The sequence below is a fragment of the Dermacentor variabilis genome, chromosome 6 (assembly GCF_050947875.1).
Source record: "Dermacentor variabilis isolate Ectoservices chromosome 6, ASM5094787v1, whole genome shotgun sequence".
In the NCBI taxonomy this organism is placed as follows: Eukaryota; Metazoa; Arthropoda; class Arachnida; order Ixodida; family Ixodidae; genus Dermacentor; species Dermacentor variabilis.
Window position 1 is genome coordinate 5,323,338 of NC_134573.1, and position 22,553 is coordinate 5,345,890.

Consider the following 22,553-nt stretch of genomic DNA (forward strand, 5'->3'; position numbering starts at 1 on the left):
ACAGCTCGCTTAAACAAGACCTAATTTCAGAGCCTTCGTACATGTCGTCGTGTCTTGATCATCAGTTTAAAGTGTTCATTCCTTTTTGTCGCACAAATGTTTTCTCTGACTCTTTTCTGCCGAAAACCAGTGCCGAGTGGAACCGCCTTCCCCCCTCCATTGCCTGCGTCGAGGAGGCATCATCTTTCAAGACTGCAATAACTGATTATGTTTTGAATTTATCACCTTAATAGTAATAATTGTTTGATCATGTATTTTTTATTATTATTATTGTCCCCACCCCCTCTGTAACGCCCTTCTGGGCCCTGAGGGTACTGTAAATAAATAAATAAATAAACTTACTGAAGCTGCGTGCCAGCTTTTTAGCCAGCCCCCTCTTCTCGGCAAACACTCACACGGCAGATTCCTCGTTGGTGTTATGTATTCTCCGTGCACGTGCGCAGTAGTGCTGCAGAAGTCCCGGGGGTGCCTTTTTCATTGCCGGGTACCGGAGTTTCGAATCCTTTTCATTTGGAATAGAGTTACGTTATCGCGCCCCTGTTCTTGTCACGACGATTGCATTCATGAGGCTGACATAACGCGCAGCTTATGCCGCTGTCGGGCCTGAATCTCCCGTGCTGTCGCTTTCCGTCTTGTCCTAATCACTGTCGCTAGTCGACACTTCGGCAACAACACAGCCAACAATGGCGAAAAGTTGAACCTCGTAGCCGACATGTCTTCGCGGTCGCAGCAGTGCTGCCGAGCAACTTCTTCGCATTCCAAATGCCACACACTGTAGTCAACAGCAGATCTCTGTTGCGTGCCAGCGCTGGCTTCTTCGTGTCATGTTCGATAGCACGGACGATGTGTAATTTTTCTTCTATGCTGAGCACCCGGCGTCTTTTTTTATCCGAGCTTCGGAACGACGAGAGTCCTCACTTGCACGACGGCATAAACGCTTTCTGGCACGGCGTCGAAATGATGTTGATGTTGATGTGGCTTCACGCGCAAACGCACAGGGCGCTTGGAGGCCGTTGTTCCGATCTCTGAGGCTTGTTGTTCTGCCGGCCCGCCCGATGGAGACGGAGCACCGCCATGTTTGCGCGACGAAAAGTTGAAACGCTATGTTTTAACCGATGCGTACGCAATAAGCTGGTACGGTTTATGTGGATACAAAACACATTATGTTCAATGGCCGCTGAGTCGGGGATTTGACTTCACTACTTTTAAAACGAAACTACTGTTTAAGCGGGTACGGTTTAACAAGGTTTTACTGCATAAGAACCGATTGTTGTCAACAGGATGTGGCTTCTTACAGACCACTTCCTTTAAAGATGCACCACATTTTCCTGTTCCAGGCCGCTTAATCGCACGTTACAAAGTCCACAAAGAGGCCAGCTCTTTCTGCTAAAATTGTGGACCCAAGCACAATTTTGGCCAACAGATCCCCTTTGAAATTCTCGTTGCTCCCAAAAACACCAGTAACCTGAGTGCAACAGCCAACCAGTGGCACAAACATCACAACGGGGCCATGAATATAGGGCATTGTTTCTTCTTTTTTGGGGGCCTACAGGCTTAAGTCCACGAAACCTTCAATCTTCGCGCTTATGGTCACTGACAAATGTTCATCTAGCTTCATTTCATCCACGACTATTCCACCATGTCTGTTTGATACATCCAGGTGGGCAACCTTTCTTTCCAACACACTCGGCATTAGCTCATTGAACCTGTAGCAGCTTCTGTACTGAGCAGCGTACAGTGGAACCCCGGTTACACGTCTCCCGGTTTTGCAATGACCCGGGTTTTACGACGGATTAGCACAGTCCCCGCAAAGTCTTCATAAAAGCAATGCATTAAAAACCCCGGTCAAGCAGAGGCTAGGAAATCCCATCCTAAAATGAGCTGATGGAAGCATGGCGACAGCACAGCAAACTGTATGTGGTGGACAATGCCGTCGATCATTACAGGCACAGTACAAAACGCGGAACAGTGGATAGAGTCCCCTTGAGCTGCAACCAGCAGTGGTCCATCGTAAGGCGTTGTAACTTTTCTGAGATGCTTACACAAATCAACATGTATAACAAATAAAGTGGCACCAGTGTCCACCAAAGCTTCAACTTGCACACCCTCAACGAACACAGACATCATATTACAAGGGCGCGCTGTAGGAATTGTAGTACTGTCGGTAAATGCAGTTTTTCCTCCGAAAACTGCATTACTTAGTTTTCCGTGCGACGGTCACAGGTGAACGTGGCAGGCTGGAGCGATGACGAGGAGGGGCGGAAGGGTGAAGGTGAGTGGCGTCTGGTGCTGCGGTAACCATTTGATGTCTCGGTTGTTGCGGGTGGAGATGTGGAACGGCGCGGAGGGGACGCGTAACACCGGTTTTTAGAAGTGGCACCACCAGAATACGCATTGCGTTCACTTATGCAGTACCTGCGGCGCTCATTTTGTTGGTGCTTGCAGCAAAAATGTGATATGTAGCCACGATAACCACAGTAATAGCATATAGGGTGAGAAGGTTGCCAAGGCTGGTAGTAGGAGCCCCTTGATACGCAGGGACGTAGTGCAGTTAGATGGTGCGATGAAGGCTCAAGTGGTATTGAGGGGACATTGGCTGGAGGAGTGACACCAACTGGCGCGTATGTGGGTAGAGACAACATTGAACGGGCTCCGGTTGGAGGCACAGTAGCAACCTGGGTGTATGTTGGCAGGTGGCGAGGAGCAGGAGGGTCAACATGTGTAGTGCAAGTGATGGACGCGAGCTACTCCTTGATGACTTCATGCAACGCTGCACCAGAAGGCTGAGGAGGAACGACCAATGGAGATGAAAAGCCAAGGGATTGAAGTTCCTCGCGGATAATCGCCCGAATCATTACACGCAGGTCAGGGTCAGCCATAGAACGATGTTCGCAGTCCGGCTGCAAGCGTACGGACTCGAGCTCGTCGAGGCGCTGGCACGTCAAGATGATGTCAGCGACTGTAGCCGGGTTCCTCACGGCTAGCGCATTGAAGGCCACAGTCCCAATGCCTTTAAAAATAAGGCGCACCCTGTCCGACTCTCTGTCCGAAAAGAGCGCACCTTCTCTGACCTGCGTTATACGACGACCCTCACGAAGCACGGGACGGAAAGGCAGACGAAAGAAAAGTGCCGCGGCTTTCTTTCCTTGCTCCGTCTCTCCGCATGCGGAGCGCTTGACACCGCTCAACCGATTCGCTCCGGCGCGGCTTTCTTTTCTGCCTCGTCGCATCAGTCGTCTCGGCACAGCCCGCGACGCTCGCTGTGCTGAAATAGAGGCGTTTCTTCTCCACAGTCGTTTTCTCCCTTTCTTCTCGGCGGCGTCACCTCTCGTCGCGTTGGGGAAGCATTTCTCTCCTTCCAGTTTCCCAGCGGCAGATCGCCGACAAGATAGCTCGGAGACGCCTAGGTATATCGCACATGTTCTTCATCGTAATCCTAGCGACCAGCCTTCATTTGAGGTTTTGAGTTGTGAGTTGCGACGCACAATGTCCCGAAAGCGGACAGTTCTGTCGCTCGGCGATAAGCTGAACATTATCGAGGAAGCGGAAAAGCGGCATGGAGCCACGAAAGCCAGCATTGCCTGGGACCTTAAGATACCCAAATCTTCGCTTAATCTTCGCTTTGACTCTTTCGATAATACTAAAGGAAAAATCATCTCACTGCGAAAGAACATTACTATTCCCACACTTTATCACAGTTTATGAAAGATTCGCCACAGCGTTTTTGGCATCACTTTGCTCCATCACGTGAGGATGTGAGGTATGTTACCAGCAATAAATCTATAATTACAGACTTCGCACAAATTGCTGATATATACAACGAATTTTTCCATTACGTGTTTGACCCTCCCCTACCACTGTGTGCAGAAATAAGAGAAAAAATTACTAATGCTCGTTCAGACATGCCAGGCATTACCTTAACTGTAGAAGGTATACTTTCACTAGACATGAGGTCTAGACACGAAAAAGTCTCCTGCCCCAGATGGCATCACTAATGAATTTTTGAGACGATATGCTGAATGGATCGCGAAGTATTTGCTGATAATCTTCCGTGCACCTCTTCAAAAGCACAATTTACCAAATGATTGACTAATGGTGTGAGTCATCATCATCATCAGCCTGGTTACGCCCACTGCAGGGCAAAGGCCTCTCCCATACTTCTCCAACAACCCCGGTCATGTACTAATTGTGGCCATGTCGTCCCTGCATACTTCTTAATCTCATCCGCCCACCTAACTTTCTGCCGCCCTCGGCTACGCTTCCCTTCCCTAGGAATCCAGTTCGTAACCCTTTAGGACCATGTGTTATCTTCCCTCCTCATTACATGTCCTGCCCATGCCCATTTCTTTTTTTTTTATTTCAACTAAGATGTCATTAACTCGCGTTTGTTCCCTCACCCAATCTGCCCTTTTCTTATCCCTTAACGTTACACCTATCATTCTTCTTTCCATAGCTCGTTGCATCGTCCTCAATTTAAGTAGAACCCTTTTCTTAAGCCTCCAGGTTTCTGCCCCGTAGGTGAGTACTGGTAAGACACAGCTATTATACACTTTTCTCTCGAGGGATAATGGCAACCTGCTGTTCATGATCTGAGAATGCCTGCCAAACGCACCCCAGCCCATTCTTATTCTTCTGATTATTTCCGTCTCATGATCCGGATCTGCCGTCACTACCTGCCCTAAGTAGATGTATTCCCTTACCACTTACAGTGCCTCGCTACCTATTGTAAATTGCTGTTCTCTTCCGAGACTGTTAAACATTACTTTAGTTTTCTGCAGATTAATTTTTAAACTCACTCTTCTGCTTTGCCTCTCCAGGTCAGTGAGCATGCTTTACAATTGGTCCCCTGACTTACTAAGCAAGGCAATATCATCAGCGAATCGCAAGTTACTAAGGTATTCTCCATTAACTTTTATCCCCAATTCTTTCTAATCCAGGTCTCTGAATACCTCCTGTAATCACGCTGTGAATAGCATTGAAGAGATCGTATCTCCCTGCCTGACGCCTTTCTTTATTGGGATTCTGTTGCTTATGCAGAAGCATATATATGCTTATACAGAAGCATATGCTTAAAGAAGCATATTCAGTGCTAAAAAGTGGGCACGTCCTGTGCTACCGGGACTTAGCGGAGAGACGAGAACTAGGAGTCGGATTCCTGATTAATAAGAATATAGCTGGTAACGTACAGGATGATGATGATGTGTGGTGTTTTATGGTGCAAGGGCCAGGTTTGGCCAAAGAGCGCCATGACAAGTGGTAATGTTGACGATGTATTATGGATGGCGTGCACAATGAATTCCTCATGGTAGATGTCACATGGCTGTAAAAGGGCCTAAAATCTGTAGCTGTAACTGGCGTAGAATATATAGTTGCTAAAATAATGACGGTGACTAGGCAGTGATGTGGGCTATGGCAATGGGCTTTCGTTAAAACATTATGCAATAAAACAACACTGACACCAGAGTTTCAAGAGAGCCCTTGAATACAGGGCTGTTAGTCATGTGCTAAAAATTGCCTGGCCAAATGATTTTCAGGGTGTCGGTTTCGGCTAAAAAATCTAAGACTATTTGCAGTTTAGAAAATGGTTCGTCACTAAGAAAAAATGCAGCATGGAGAGGTATACATACTAAGGTATTTTTGCGTGCAAAATTGACAAGGACACAATGAAGGGGACACACACGAGCGCTTACTCACAACTATTTTATTTTCGGAAAGATAAAGCTGAGCATGTGCTGAGCATGTGCTGAGCATGTCAGTAAAACAGAAACAGATTAAAAAACAGATTAAGAAGGTTCAACCAGTATTTAAAAAAGCGAATTCATTTTCAGTGATTACAACCAATGGTTGACTTATGCATCTTTCAGCGCACTTTTTTATATGAAATGCTTCTGCAATTTCACGTGTTAGTTTATTTTTATCTGAAAACAAAATGTCAGTGTTAAAAAATACTGGATCACAGTGGCATAGATTGCAGTGATTTGACAAGTGCGAATGATTTTCTTTACCAAGAGAACGTTCATGTTCTTTTAGACGGGTGTTTATGCACCGACCGGTTTACCCTATATACATGTTGCCACGGGTCAATGGAAGCCGGTACACAACACCTATTCTGCATTTAGTGAATTTTTTATTGTCTTTTAGACCGCAGCTACATTTTTTTACCTTATTGTCTAATTTGTTGGAAATAGCATTGCACAGTTTTTGCACCTTGTTAGGAGCGCTGAAAACCACTTCAACGCCATACCGGCTGGCAACATTCTTTAGCCCATGGGAAAAATAATGTACGTAAGGTACAACTGCAAGGCGTTTTTTGTTCGTGCTAAGCCTGTTCCCTGAATGTGTGGGTTGTATACCCTTTACTATTTTTATTACCTTTTCGGCCGCTCTGACAGTAATGTGTTCCGGGAATCCCACCGAAGCTAGTCTTGTTACCCGATTACCCGATTGTCCCTGGCAGATATGTTCCGCGACAGACACTAGCACCACCCTAGGATATCCAGCCAGGGACAACCGTAAAGTTTGCGCTGCTAAGCTTGCGTCCCCAACATGACAGCAAGACTTGCTAAGGGCATTCTTGAAGCACAAACTGATAATGGCCCGCTTAACAAGCTTAGAATGTGCAGACGTATACGGCAGAAGTTGTTTGTTGGCTCGCGGCTCATACGACCAACACGTGTGGCTGTCCTGAAAGTTCAGGCGGAGATCAAGAAAACGAAGAGACCTACCTACCGGCATCTCATGGCATCTCATACGCAATGCCTCATGACCTCGAGCGTACCGGAATCTTGGAAGAACGCTAACATAATCCTAATCCATAAGAAAGGGGACGCCAAAGATTTGAAAAATTATAGACCGATCAGGTCAGTTATCATCGGTCAGTTGCCTACAAACTATTTACTAAGGTAATCGCAAATAGAATCAGGAACACCTTAGACTTCTGTCAAGCAAAAGACCAGGCAGGATCCCGTAAAGGCTACTCAACAATAGACCATATTCACACTATCAATCAGGTGATAGAGAAATGTGCGGAATATAACCAACCCTTATATATAGCTTTCATTGATTACGAGAAAGCGTTTGATTCTGTCAAAACCTCAGCAGTCATGGAGGCATTACGGAATCGGGGTGTAGACGAGCCGTGTGTAAAAATACTGAAATATATCTATAGCGGCTCCACAGCCACCGTAGTCCTCCATAGAGAAAGCAACAAAATCCCAATAAAGAAAGGCGTCAGGCAGGGAGATACGATATCTCCGATGCTATTCACAGCGTGTTTACAGGAGGTATTCAGAGACCTGGATTGGGAAGAATTCGGGATAAGAGTTAATGGAGAACACCTTAGTAACTTGCGATTCGCTGATGATATTGCCTTGCTTAGTAACTCAGGGGACCAACTGCAATGCATGCTCACTGACCTGGAGAGGCAAAGCCGAAGGGTGGGTCTAAAAGTTAATCTGCTGAAAACTAAAGTAATGTTTAACAGTCTCGTAAGAGAACAGCAATTTACAATGGGGGGGTAGCGAAGCACTGGAAGTGGTAAGGGAATATATCTACTTAGGACAGGTAGTGACTGCGGATCCGGATCATGAGACTGAAATAATCAGAAGAATAAGAATGGGCTGGGGTGCGTTTGGCAGGCATTCTCAGATCATGAACAGCAGATTGCCATTATCCCTCAAGAGAAAAGTTTATAACAGCTGTGTCTTACCAGTACTCAACTACGGGGCAGAAACCTGGAGGCTTACGAAAAGGGTTCTACTTAAATTGAGGACGACGCAACGAGCTATGGAAAGAAGAATGATAGGTGTAACGTTAAGGGATAAGAAAAGGGCAGATTGGGTGAGGGGAACAAACGCGAGTTATTGATATCTTATTTGAAATCAAGAAAAAGAAATGGGGCATGGGCAGGACACGTAATGAGGGAAGCTAATCGATGGTCATTAAGAGTTACGGAATGGATTCCAAGGGAAGGGAAGCGTAGTAGAGGGCGGCAGAAAGTTAGGTGGGCGGATGAGATTAAGAAGTTTGCAGGGACAACATGACCGGGGTAGTTGGAGAAGTATGGGAGAGGCCTTTGCCCTGCAGTGGGCGTAACCAGGCTGATGATGCTTCTTTTGGCCTCCTAACTTCGCTGATCCCTATTATATCCCATTTACTGCCCTCTAATTCCTCCAATAGCACTGATAGACTCACCTCACTAGATAACGTTCTAGCATTAAACGTTGCCAGGTTCATATTCCAATGGCGGCCTGTCCGGAGCCAGGGATTCTTAGCACCCTCTGCTGCGTCGTAGGTCTGACCGCCGCCGTGGTCAATTGCTTCGCAGCTGCTGGGGACTGAGGGCCGGGGCTTGGTTGTTGTATTCATATAGGAGGTTGTGGCCAAGTACTGCACCAGGGTGGCCAACCCTGCTCTGGTGAGGGAGTGCGTTACCGGTTCTGGTCACCGGGTTCAGGCCACACTCCAGGCCTGTTTATGCAATTTTATGAACATGCGGATTTTTTTTTTTATCCGGTGGAAAATTGCGCTGCACCGGGATTCGAACCACGGACCTCTTGCACGCAAGGCGGGTGTTCTACCTCTACACCACCGCTGCACGCCTGAGTGAAAGGAAACAAATAGAAAATTCTAAAAGTAACATCAGGTGTCCCTCAAGGGTCTGTGTTAGGACCTGTATTGTTTTGTGTTATAATAATGACATGACAAGTGGCCTTAATGATAAGATAATGGTTTGTTTATTTGCAGATGATTAATACATTCTAAGACCTCATGTCATGAGGACCAATTAATATTAGTTTCAGCACTAGAATCAATCACCAATTGGTGCGAGCGATGGAAAATGAAAATAAATTAAGAAAAAACTGTTTATGCACGAATAACTAGAAAAACAAGAAATGTGTTACATTACAATTACAAGTTAGACGGTAAACCAATAAAACAAGTAGGCCACTTCAAGTATTTAGGCATTAAGATATCAGATGACTTATCTTGGAAAAAACACCTCACTAATTTATGTAATGCCGCAGAGGTGAAACTTTGGTCACTAAGACGGAGGCTTAAACTTGCTCCTCGAGATGTTAAACTAACTGCATATCTGGCATTGTTGCGTCCAGCGATAGAATATGTTAGCATAATATGGGATCCGTATAAGAAGAATGAATTAAATAAAATTGAAAAAATACAGAGGCATGCAGCAAGGTTTATTATGCGAAAATATAGGTACACGGATTCTGTGACTTAGATGCTTGCTCATGTAAACTTGCCCGAGCTTTCATTGCAGCGAAAAGTGGCTAGTCTAAAATTTATTTATTTAATGAAACATTACCACTTCAATTTTGACACTCAAAGGTACTTACAAAAGAGAATGTCAGGGATATCACGGTCCGTTAGGTCTAGCCACGAGGGCCAATACCAGCAAAGGTTGACTCATTTAAGTACTCCCTCTTTCCTTAAACAATTCAAGATTGGAATGCGCTACCGCATAGCTTAATGGAAATTGATTCTCTAGAACAGTTTGAAAAATCTGTACTGACCTATTATTCTTCTATGTTACCATCCTCTAACATTATTAGCTTTTTTTGTGCAATGATAAGCAGCATGTGTAACATGACATGATTGAAATGATCCTACAGGATATTGAAGTTTCTGTTTGTGATGTTGAAAATATTATATTGTATGGTGCAGTTGTTGCTTGTAATGTGAGATGCCTGTTATACAATGCTTATATTCTTGTGTAAAATGGGCACACCTAGGCAGTTGTATTTTCTGGATTGATTTTTGTAGCGATCTTTGAAGCTTATTTTATGATTACTCCACCCTGTATCGGCCTTTGAGCTAACAGTATCAATAAATAAAATAAATAATAAATAAGACAATCATGACAAACAAAGCGGTGATATTGCAGAATGCCCACAAGTTCGGGCTCAAGCGGAAAGCAGCAAAAGAAGGACAGCATGAGAAGTTAGAAAAAGTTCTCGTCAAGTGGTTGCATCAAGCACGGAGCTCTGCGATCAACGTTTATGGTGCCATTCTAAAAGGAAAGGCAGACCTTGTGGCATATTACGTCTGGGCATCAATGACTTTCAGGCATCTAACGGGTGGCTGGATTGCTTTAAAAAACAAAACAGGGTTGTGTACAGCCGCTCCTGTAGAGAAAGCACTTCCGTGGACGTTTCCATGGTGAACGAGTAGATGGAGTCGCTGCCGGAGATGATTGCTGCATACAAGCCCTGCGACGTTTTCAATGCCAATGAGAGCAATATTTTTTACCATATGCAACCCAAGCAAACCCTTGCGTTTAAGGGTGACAGCAGTCATGGTGGCAATCGTAGTAGAGTGTGTATGATGGCACTATTCTTTGCTAACGAGGACAGTTCCGAGAGGCTGCCCGTGCTCGTTGTTAGAAAGTTTGCAAAGCCACGGTGCTTTAAGAACTTATAGACGTTGCCGTGCAGCTACAATTTTGGATGACGTCTTCGCTCTTCGGCAATTTTTTGCAGCAGCTGGATAACAAAATGGGTGCTAAGGCGAGGAAAATATTGCTTTTCGTGGACAATGCACCGTGCCACCCACCCGAGGCCGATGACAATGTTGCAATCTGTGGCGACTTGTTGCTGGATGACGTCATCGAGGAGGCTTTGCCTAGTGTCGACACTGCTGCGACATCGGATGAGGACACCGACGACGCCACAGATGCCGTGCCTGTGCCTACAACGTTCGCCGAGGTGCTACGGCACATAGACGGCATCCAGAACTTCATCTTTTCACGCTTCGCCGCAGAGACCTCCTTTTGGACATTGCCCAACTCGAGCGAAAGCTCTTGGTTCACAAATCAGACAAGGTCATTCATCATCATCATCATATTTTATTGACCCTTAAAGCCCCTGTTGGGGTATTACATAAGGGGGGAGCATACATAAGAAAAAGAAAGGTACAAACAGTCATGACTGAAGTAAGAAACAATAACAATAACATTCATAAGGGGTAAAGAAAGGGTAATCAAATGAATCTCAAACACAAAAAGTAATAACCAATGCACTAAAAAATGTGTGATGTAGTAAAAATAAATCAAATCCATTAAGCATCAATAATCAGAAAGTTTTTTAATATGTTTAGAAACTTGGTAGGGCTACATTCGATTACTACGTGGTCCGGTAAACTATTCCATTCGGCAATAGCTACCGGCAAGAAAGAGCTGTTGAAGGACTTAGTAGAGCCATGAAGGTGTTGTATACTGAGGTTGTTTGAGAGACGGCGTGAGGTACGGTTGGGTGGCAAAAGAAGTGTGTCGCGTAAATGCAGGAAATTGTAACAGAGCTTTTGAAAGAGGCATAAGCATGAAATTTTTCGACGATGTGCTAATGATTGGATGTGGAGGGATGATTTGATGTTTCTAACACTTAGCTGATAGTCGTACTGGGATGTAATAAACTGGGCTGCGCGATTTTGGACGGCTTCCAGTAGCTCAACAAGGTGCGCTTGATGGGGATTCCATATTGCCAACGCGAATTCCAGTTTAGTACGGATAAATGTTTCATATGGTAGTTGACAGATCACAGGGGGTGATGATGATAGTGACCGTCTTACGAATCCCAGGGATCGATTAGTGGCAGTAACCAGATTTTGGATATGTTCTGACCATGTAAGTTCGCTAGTGAAGGTGATACCAAGGTACCTGTATGATTGAACCAGCTCAATAGGAAGAAAATGCAAAGAGTAAGAGTATAACATGAGAGAGTGTTTCCACGATATGCGCATGAACTTACATTTTTTTACATTTAGCTGCATGAGCCACTCGGTGCACCATTTTTCAATTGTAGTGAGGTCGTGCTGTAAAAGCAACTGAACATTGTATGAGTTTATACAGCGGTACAGCACGCAGTCATCGGCAAAGAGCCGGATGGATGACGAAATACCAGAGGGGAGATCATTAATGAAAATTAAAAACAAGAGGGGTCCAAGGACTGAACCTTGCGGTACTCCAGGTAATACTTCGGTAATTTTAGAGGGACAGTGTCCAATCACTGTAAACTGTGATCGGCCAATTAGGAAGCACCGGATCCAGGACATGATTAAAGGATGGAGACACGAGCTGTTCACTTTGATCATTAGTCATTCGTGAGGTACACGGTCAAAGTCTTTCGAAAAGTCTAGATAAGTTACGTCGGTTTGGAAGAGAGAATGAAGGTTTAAATGGAGGTCAGTAGTGAATTCAAAGAGTCGAGTTTCACATGAGTGACCTGGTTGGAAGCCATGTTGGTTACAGAAAAGGAAAGAGTTAGCTTCAAGATGAAAGGCAACATGAGAATAGATTGTGTGCTCAAGAAGTTTGCAGGCAATACAGGTGAGTGATATCGGGCGATAATTCGATGGATCAGTTCTGTCACCACTTTTGAAAACCGGGACAACCTTGCTTAACTTCCAGTCGTTAGGAATGGTACTGGTAGTTAGGGACTGCGTAAAGATGATTTGTAGAATTTTAATAGTGAGCACCTTAGTGCTTTTGACAACTTGAGCGGGAATGTTATCCGGACCGGGAACACTGGAGACCTTGATATTATCGATCAGGGCCAAGATGCCCTCTGATGTGATGCCAATTGAAGGCATGCAGGAAAAGTTGCAGTTAGGTAGGGTACTGTTACCTAAGGCAGGCTCTTGAGTGAAAACGGAAGAGAAATAAGAATTCATGACATCGTATCCATGATCAGTTGAGACAGGTGGTCCATCAGGATATAACAATGTTATATTGTGAGGAGCACTGCGTTTTGTGGGTAGAAGTTTCCAAAATTTCTGTGGGTTTTCACGAAGGATATTAAGAAGATTGATATGAAAAAAAATGTCTTTTTTGATTGCCTTAACAAATTATTGTATTGGCGGAGGCACGCAAAATACTTTTCCCATTTGGAATCGCAGTCCGAGTGTTTAGCTGCCCGAAAAAGGTGCTTCTTTTTGTTTATGAGCTTCCAAAGGGAGTTGGTGAACCATGGTTTATCGAAATCGCCCCGAATGCCGACAAGTGGCACATATTTCTCAACAAGAGACAATATCTTCTGTTTATGAAGTAGCCAATCACTCTCTACATTTCGCGAGGAAGCGGACTGCTCAAAAGACAAAAAAAAAAAGCATCTAATTTCTGATTTATTTTCGAGAAGTCTGCTTTGTTGTAATCGCGGATATATTTTGTTGAAGGTTGACTGGTTGGTACCTGAAAGGTCAGGTCAAATAACACCATCTGTGATCACTTAGGCCATCAATACACATTAATGATTGAACAGCATCGGGGTTGGAAACCAAAACTAAATCAAGAATATTGGCACCGCGATTCGGCGTAGACACCATTTATGTGAAGTTAAATGTTAGAGCAAGATCAAGAAATTCTTTAGATAGCTGAGAAGATGCTGTCATCTCATCCCAGTTCATGTCAGGAAGGTTAAAATCACCGCAGAGGATGAAGTTACTTTTGGGAAATGTAGCAAATAAATGCAAAAGCAAGTTGTTTAAGTCTTTCGTAAAGGTTTATCGCAGTCGGGCGCACGGTAACACGCTATAATGATATTTGTGCAAAAACGAAAATACACTTTAACGCAAAGAATTTCTTGTTCGTTGTTGAGTGGTATTGCGCAGGAAGACAGATCAGATTTAATCAGTAAGAGAACACCACCCCCCCTGCGACCAACCCTGTCAATTCTGAAGGCATTGAACACGTCATTGGACAAAAGTTCTTGCGTGTCTATATCAGTAGTAAGCCGTGACTCTGTAAATATTGCAATGTCAGCAGAACTGTCATCAATAACGGCTTCTATTAGGTCCTTTTTAGGAAGATAGCTTCGTACGTTTCCCAGAAGGAATGAAATACTGTCGTATACTGGGACTTTATGCTGGTGTTAATGTGGCCATGTAGTGTGGCAGGATAACAGCGAGCGAGTTTGCGGTGAACGCTACGACTTTTTCTCTGACGGTATCAATCAGATAGTCGTAAAAGAATTCAGGTCCAGAAGAAACTTACTGACTTTTTTTAAATTTTAAAGTGCGGCTGGCGGGAATCGCAGCAGCGGTCAGTGGAGTGCCGTAAAGGTTCGTTTGAGTGAAGCATGATTGGTACCTGTACTGCGGCTTCAATTCTTATCGCATTTACTTTTTTTATAATTTGGCTTTCCAAGCCCTCCAGAGTATGTTATTAGTCTACATTGAAGTTTCTTGTAAATCCATCGCGCGAAATAAGTAGTATTTTTATAGGCATACTGTATTTACATGATTATAAGTCGACCCATTTCGCGTGACAGGAAAAAAGAAAAAAAAAAGAAGATAATACCCGAGGGCGCATTTGATAACGCAGATTTATTAGTAGCTGACATGGTCACTGGACTACTCGTCTTAACTAGTGCTGCCATTGTCAGTGCTGCTACGGTCCCACAGCACGTCGTTGTCCAGCGGAATTCCACATTTGGCAAAGGACCGCACCACGACATCTTGTAAAAAGCAGCCCACGCCGAATTCGCCCAACCACACGCAGCCGTCAGGGAGCCTCTTTTGACAGGTCCGGTTGCCGTAAGTTTGCGGTCTTCTGCCGCCAGCACGCGTTGTACTCACAGCGGAGCAGGTCTTTAAAAGGCGAAGATCCGAGCTTGTTTCATGACCATGTTGCACTTCATTGGTAGGGACCGATCACGCATTTCAGCGACGTATGCCGCAAGCTTGGCCTACAGCTCCGGCAAGCGTCCAGACTTCGGCACGTGGGAAATTGCTCACTTGCCGTCGCAAGTGCAAATTTCACTTCGCTGCAGTCGCCACTCTCGCACCACCCATTCAGAAACATCGAACTTGCGGCCCACTGCGCAGTGATTTGTTTTTCCGGTGTAAAGGATGGCAGCCCTCTTGAACGCTGCTGTGAACAAGTGCCGAATGATTAGTGGGCCTGGAGCACTCATGATGACTGAAGAAGCATGGAAGTAGCACGTAGCCGGCACTCAAGTCGAACGCGTCAAACCAGCGCCTTTGATCAACCTATAGAAAAAAACCTGTCAGCGGTGTCTGCGCTTCCATGAACTACTGATACTCCCCGCAAGCTCCGTCGTTCTGAGGGTGCCATCGCATATGGAACAGTGGCGCTTCCATCAACTAGACACCTCTCCCCCCCCCCCCCCCCATGAATGTTGCATGCACTGTAAAACTCTCAGAAATGTTGAAAAACCCTTCCGAAAAGCGAACAAACATGCGGGATAGCGAAAAGCTACGGATAGGGCCATAGAGCAAGCATAAAATTGCAACTACGTTGTAGCTCCCGTTGGCCTTGTTTTTTTTGGCTGTGCCATGTTTTGGTTTAGATTTTAAGTCGACCCCCCACTTCAGATTTTCAAAATTAGAAAAATGGGTTGACTTACAACTGTGCAAAAACGGTAATTTATGTTCAAATTTTACGACGCTTTTTCGCGGTCCTGAGAAAGTCGTATAATTAGGGTTCTACTGTATTTACGCAGGGTTGTTTCAGTTGAGAGCACCAAAATGTTCTGCCTCTGCATATACTGATACAGCAGTGGGCTTCTCATTTTGAGCAAGATGCATTCAAGGATCCATTCTTTGTTGCACTTCATGTCCCACGGGCTCTTCCTTCTTGATGCCTCGAAGTACTGCCTGATAGGGAGCTGCTGCTTTGGCGACAAAAAGCATAACTTTTCAGCAAGTACATCTTCAGCTGTCGCAGCACACTCACTTTTGATTTTCTTGAGGTCCAAGGCGAGCTTGTCTACCTTTGATAAAAGCCACTGGTTTTTACGGGTACATACTTGCAGCTTCTTCAAACCACTGCTGCACCACCCCGAGCTAGCATTATTGCTACTTTGGTTCCGACCTTGACATCTCTCGAGGCGCCACTTCCGCCTAAGGGCTTTTCTTAGATACTTGCAAATGACACAAGCAGTTCCCTTTTTTTATTGTTGTGCCTTGGCAGTTAGTGCTATAAACTGCTCTTGCTTTGTGCTTAATTTGGCCTTGCAATCTCATTATTAAGCTGGTCGTTAGGCAGCTTTCATTGCGTGACACTGTGCCTTTGCAGATTTGCATATTGTGCACTTCCTGCAGAGTCGTCATAGCATCTTGAATAGTTGCCAATGACGCGCCAGCCACCTGCTTACCCAGCATGAACATCTTCGAGTGCATAGCACTGGCACTGTTCGCAGTGAAAAACATGGCCTTTTTCACAGTCACCTCACTTGAGGGTGAGTTGAGGGAACATGAAGTAAAACATACTCTGTCTACGTCGTGAAGTTCATGTAGTGTCCAGCGCTTCCCAGGCACTTTGATTTCCATCACCGCAGCGATAGTTGCGGCTGCACAGACTTCGTTTTCACCCGTAGCACCCGTAGGTTCGTTAACTTCTGTTGCCTCTGCAAGCTGCCCTCGTGCTTTTTTTTGTGGTGGCACTTCGTCATCGCCCTTCCTTTTTCTCTCGTTCCTCTTGGGAGTAGGCTGCTTGCTCAGATAAGCTGGTTGATGCAGCAAAATTGTGGGGTCTGCATCCAGAGTAAGCATAGGCGTACCGCATGGGATGTGAACTTCTTCACCATTTATACGGTGCACATAGTCCCTGACAATGAAGCACTGCTCAAAATGCAGTTCACATACTGCGCAGTTTGTGGTTAGCAGCTTGTCGACTCTATGTAGGTTTCTCTCCCACTTGCATCTCCGTTCCGGGTTGTGGGGAGGCGCGACTCTCGCGCGTCCCCTGATATGCTTTTCCCGCATGGCGCGTCTTCTGTAATCCGGCTTCGGCGCGTGGCCTGCGTGATGCCCGCGGCAGTTGTGTGGTTGGGGCGCAGTGCGAGAGATGGCGCGAGTGTTGCGCTGCTAACGCCGCCGACAGGCGAGGTTACTTGGGCGCCGAAAGGAAGGCGCTTGCTCTTTGGGGGTTCGGAGAGAGCAAGCAGGACGGACGTGCCGACCCTCTTTCCGACGGGTCGGCGCACGGCGGGGACGTCTCCCGCGTGCGCGCCGACCCATGCTTCTGCGAGACCGCCTCGCGTGGCCGCCCTCGAACGCGCCACGATTCGCGTGACCATACACGCGAACGACCAGGCCTTGGGATCCAGCATGGGGCGAACATATTCGCTCGCTTCCAGTCGCGGTGAGTCAGACTTCTAGATTTGTCGCGCGCCCATCGGCATGTTTTGTGGATAGCAACTCGGCTAGCAGGCATTGATCTATGAAAGGTGCAATAAATGCCCTTGTGATTGTTTGCACTACTGTGTTGTCGTTCCTTTGTCCCGAGAGCACGGGTGAGAGACCCCAACAGGGTCTGCAGGTGCCTTGAATAGTGACAGCTTCTTCGCACTGTTAGTTCGAGCGTATCCTGTGCTACACCCTGGAGCATAGCAGTGTTTGAGACGTAGCTTTGCGCTCATTGATGCAAGTGGCCAGATTCACATGAGACCGCGTGCGAAACACAAGCGCACTGAACGAAAAACAACAACCAAACTACACCACTGAAATGCAATGGTCGTTGTGCGTGTCCACACCGGTCGCCTGCAAGAGTGGTCGATGGCAGCACCACCGCTTTGGGTGCCACTTCTGGGGACACGCGCAGCAAGGCGCGGCTTCTTCTGCTCGTTGCACTGCATTGCTTCTAGTTCACTGCAGCTCAGGGGTTTCTATACTGCTTGTGGGTGCCATATTGAGTCACCTTGCATATCACCTATAGGTGATGGAACTTGCGATTCCGTTGTTGCAGACGGCATGGGATACCCGGCAGCTCGCCGCTGAACATCGACGCCTTACTGCTTTGCCGGATCTTGCATATCCACATGCCAGTTACACTTGCATGGGTATTGAACATGGCTGTCATAACTGAAGAGAAAGTGGATACGAGCACATGAGAAAGCTACGTTCGACAAGATTGCACTTACGAGGGTCATGGACCGAGAAATTCGGCGTTTTGTTGAAGATCCAACTGCCGATCAACAACCTCGGTTGCGAAGCTCGCTACTTCGAACATTGTTGTCGGACTTGTGGCAGTGAACAATCTTCTCGGCGTTTTCTTGTGTAGTACTTGCAGTGGTTCTGTGTAGCTGGTGCGGAGAGACCGGGATTACAGCCTCACTTCTAAACCGAGTCTGGTTTGCGAGATCTGTGGTGAAGTTGCATCAAAACGGAGCTCGCGGGCCGAGAACGTGTAATCATTTTGAAATGAACGTACTCGCAATGCATGCTATGTCGTCAACTGGCAATGGCCAAACAGCCATGAATTATACCTAGTGCCTACTGTTGGCCTTTGGTGCCGTATGGAATGTTTTATCTTGTTTTCTCAAAACCAAAATTTTGATGATGATGCTGTATTGGAGGTGCATTATCTCAGCTTCTACTTGTGCTGTCACTGTAATTCTTTTTTTCCAGAAAGGCAAAGCTGTGTAGAGTGCAAATAAACTATATAACGTCGTTGCATTTGTTAGAAAATTTTATAAAAATGTTCATTTTTAGCAGTTAGATGGATTTCTCTCACTGAAGTTTGCGATGTTCTTATTTGATATAAAATTGTGTTAGAACACCTTACTTGCTTATTTGCACTCTCTGTTAGTTGCACATCATTTTCTTATGTAGATATTTATTACGCCATGTATAGTTTAGTAGATAGCTCACCTCCAAGCAAATTATGAAATAAAGCTGAATTTATTCAATTTCTGGAAAGTTATTTACTGTGCAAGAAAACTGGAAGTATTCTTAAAACTAGCACATTGAAATACATAAACTCAGCAATGAACGAGAAGGAAGGGGGGGCCCGATTTTTATTAATCATCATAAGAAGCCAACAAACAAAGACACCAAGAACAACACAGGGGAAATTACTTGTACTTGCTATAGTCGGGTACAACTTTTAAAAAAAAGGGGAGGCCACGCCCAGATGACTGAAGCCCAACAACCGATTGCCTCCGCGACTAAAATAGTCCTGCTCGAAAAATCGTGCACCTGAAACGTGTAATTCTCGGTATAAATAAAGACTTTTGTATTTTGATGACTGGTTTAGTAGAGCTTTCATGTGCTACAGCACATGCCGCATAGCGACAGAAAAATAACCCTGTGCCTTCTACAACACTGCCCGTCGTCTGCTCTTTAGCTTCATTGCAAGTGACAAAAGTAGAAAGAGCAGCTCTGCAAGGCTTTTGCACTTGTTCACATGTGCATGGCGTATCTACTACTCGTTTTCCAAGCTTAAAATGAATGAGTTGCTGTTGAAAAAGTACCTATATGAAACAATGCATTTATTGCAACCATTGCAAACCTGAGGCTAGAATACGGTCGAGGCAGGAAGGTACAAAAATGCTTCATTCCTCGTTTTAAATAAATACTCTTGGTTTTAAATAGCACAAAATTTATATTTTTTGGTTTTCTGTTTTCACAATTTTTTTTCCTTCGCATCTTTTTTTTTTCTTCAAGTTTGCAATTTCGCCAGTTCGCGGAAGGCATTGCGTGTGAGTTTTCTGCTGTGGAGCCCAGTGAGCTGACATCGGACTTTGTTGCCGAACGAGCCTTGTGTCGCCTCGATGTCCACACCACCAAGGAGCCTCAGTAAGAAGAACAAGAGTGGCCATATCCTGAATAGCGATTCACGCAACATGATCCTCCACTGCTACACGTATTGGCGTAACAGGGAGCCTGAATGTAACGCTGAGGACACGACCAAGTTTGTCGCTGATGTGCTCGATGTCAGCGAAAGCACAGTGTTCAAGGTGAGGAGGGAGGTCAAAGCGTCACATATTTCGGGAGGAAAACTGTCGACGCCCTCGTGAAAGCGCCCACGAAATGTGGAGAAAAGTCCGCGCTTCTGCACGGTAGTGCAGAAGCACTACGGTGCTTCTGCACTAGGGTGCAGAAGCGCGGACGCTTGTATGTTCGAGCAAATGGCCTGTCAATGGGTCTGAAACAACCTTCTGGAAAAGGCCAGCACCTGATTGTGACTCACAATGGCAGCAAGATGGCTTCTTGGACGGCTGCTTAGATGTATTCTGAGGCCAAAAAACGGGCGACTACCACGAAGAAATGTACAGCAATTCGCTACGAGGGATGGTTTGATGATGTTCTGCTAAAATTGCCAGCTGGTAGTGTCGTTGTTTTGGACAATGCACCTTACCATACCTGGCGAAAAGAGAAATTGCCGATGACAGCTTGGAAGAAGGAAAAAATACAGGACTGGATCAAAAGCAAAAACATCACCTACAGTGAAAGGATGGTGAAAAAGCTGCTGTTTGAGTTGGTAGCATCTGTAAGGCCACACTTTCTGAGCTACATCATATACAATGCAGCTGAAAGGGGGCTTGCATTGTACTCAGGCTCCCACCGTATCACTGCGAATTTAATCCTATCAAGCTCGTGTGGCCAAAGGTAAAAATGGCATCGCTGCGGACTACAGAGTCTTCAAGCTGCCCACAGTCGAAGACATCTTGAGGGAAAAAATCCAACACTTAACGGCTGCAGACTGGAGGAAAAACATTCACCACGTGATGCACCTGGAGGCAAAGTTCAGACTTGACATGTCTGGGAGGGACCACATCGAACCCATCATCATCCAAGTGGGTGAAGATGACACTGAAGAAAGCGACTCCGACTGCGAGCTGACTGGCATTGAGCCACTTGACGAAGCATGACACTTCTTATTAACAAAGTATCAGCCCTTATTAGGGCTACCAAAACTTTGCCGGTGGGTTCGCAGCAGCCAACCATCCTCCCATGACCTTTCAAATAAATAAACAGTTCATTTGGTGACATATTCCTTTTAATGGAAGCTCAATTCTGAAAAAGCAACAAGCGCACAGACTTGCTCAATATGAGTACTGGCATGGAAACATGCTCAAATGCAAATACAATTATTAACCCTGAATAACTATGTGGGGCCCATAATGCTCATTTGGGCAGCCACTGTCCAGCTTGACACAAAAAAGCAGTAGTCAATGCGAAATTGACATCCACTGTTAGCAGCCTGCATGCTAAAGCACATTCATCTGGTTGCTTTGTTTACTTTGGTTATCCGGCTCAGGCAAATAATGCGAATAAGAGAACAGTTATAAAACATCATTAGGTTAGTGAGGCCCAAAGTGCTCACTAGGGCAGCCACTTTCGAGTTGACGGGCGCAATGGTGAAGTAGCAGCAGCCGAGGCAAAAGGAAAGCAATAGCAGTCGTTTTGGAGCCATCATAAAGCTTTACATGCCCCTAAAGGCCAATACATGCAGCCAAGCAATAACAGGAACACACCGTTGGCTCGGTTTACTCTGCCGCACAGTCATTGTTAATTTCATCGAGCCACTTGAACAAATAAGAGCAATAGAGAGCGACATGCCCCTTTTAGGCTGCCTACTTCCAGGTAGTTGTGCTGACCCTACTGTTTTTTCCAGCCTATTGAGACGAATAGTGCCAATATCGGAAGGCCCAAGATACTCTATTGGGCAGCCACCATCGAGCATGATGGGCCCTGTGATGAAATAACAGTAGTCGGAGCACGCTTGAAAGGCACCTGTAGCAGTGTGCATTTCAAAGCGCATTCATGCATAGCCATTGTAGGTGAAACAGCAGTAGTCAATGCGAAATTGACAGCCACTGTTGGCAGTTTGCATGCTAAAGCATAATTATGACATCATCATCATCATCATCAGCCTGGTTACGCCCACTGCAGGGCAAAGGCCTCTCCCATACTTCTCCAACAACCCCGGTCATGTACTAATTGTGGCCATGCCGTCCCTGCAAACGTCTTAATCTCATCCGCCCACCTAACTTTCTGCCGCCCCCTGCTGCGCTTCCCTTCCCTTGGGATCCAGTCCGTAACCCTTAATGACCATCGGTTATCTTCCCTCCTCATTACATGTCCTGCCCATGCCCATTTCCTTTTCTTGATTTCAACTAAGATGTCATTAACTCGCTTTTGTTCCCTCACCCAATCTGCTCTTTTCTTATCCCTTAACGTTACACCTATCATTCTTCTTTCCATAGCTCGTAGTGTCGTCCTCAATTTGAGTAGAACCCTTTTAGTAAGCCTCCAGGTTTCTGCCCCGTAGGTGAGTACTGGTAAGACACAGCTATTCTATACTTTTCTCTTGAGGGATAATGGCAACCTGCTGTTCATGATTTGGGAATGCCTGCCAAATGCACCCCAGCCCATTCTTATTCTTCTGATTATTTCCGTCTCATGATCCGGATCCGCCGTCACTACCTGCCCTAAGTAGATGTATTCCCTTACGACTTCCAGTGCCTCACTGCCTATTGTAAATTGCTGTTCTCTCCCGAGACTGTTAAGCATTACTTTAGTTTTCCGCAGATTAATTTTTAGACCCACTCTTCTGCTTTGCCTCTCCAGGTCAGTGAGCATGCATTGCAATTGGTCCCCTGAGTTACTAAGCAAGGCAATATCATCAGCGAATCGCAAGTTACTAAGGTATTCTTCATTAACTTTTATCCCCAATTCTTCCCAATCCAGGTCTCTGAATACCTCCTGTAAAGACGCTGTGAATAGCATTGGAGATATCGTATCTCCCTGCCTGACGCCTTTCTTTATTGGGATTTTGTTGCTTGCTTTAT

At 45.6% G+C, this 22,553-nt stretch overlaps 2 protein-coding genes across 7 annotated transcripts in view; both read left to right on the top strand.

Moving 5' to 3' along the window:
• fl(2)d (Pre-mRNA-splicing regulator female-lethal(2)D) overlaps positions 1 to 22,553 on the top strand; it is a 187,757-nt gene that overhangs the window by 116,893 nt on the left and 48,311 nt on the right. The gene's annotated exons all lie outside the window — the stretch shown is intronic.
• On the top strand, positions 8,539 to 19,326 carry LOC142584587 (uncharacterized). Its single transcript, XM_075694700.1, has 2 exons — positions 8,539 to 10,840; positions 17,723 to 19,326. Exons 1-2 carry the CDS (start codon positions 10,467 to 10,469, stop codon positions 17,865 to 17,867), a joined length of 519 nt encoding a protein of 172 aa, XP_075550815.1. The 5' UTR covers positions 8,539 to 10,466; the 3' UTR covers positions 17,868 to 19,326.

Coding starts and splice junctions, on each gene's coding strand:
- LOC142584587 (XM_075694700.1), top strand. CDS start 10,467: ATGACGTCTTCGCTCTTCGGCAATTTTTTGCAGCAGCTGGATAACAAA. Junction 10,841..17,722: donor TGGTTCACAAATCAGACAAG/GTCATTCATCAT, acceptor CCGTTGTTGCAG/ACGGCATGGGATACCCGGCA.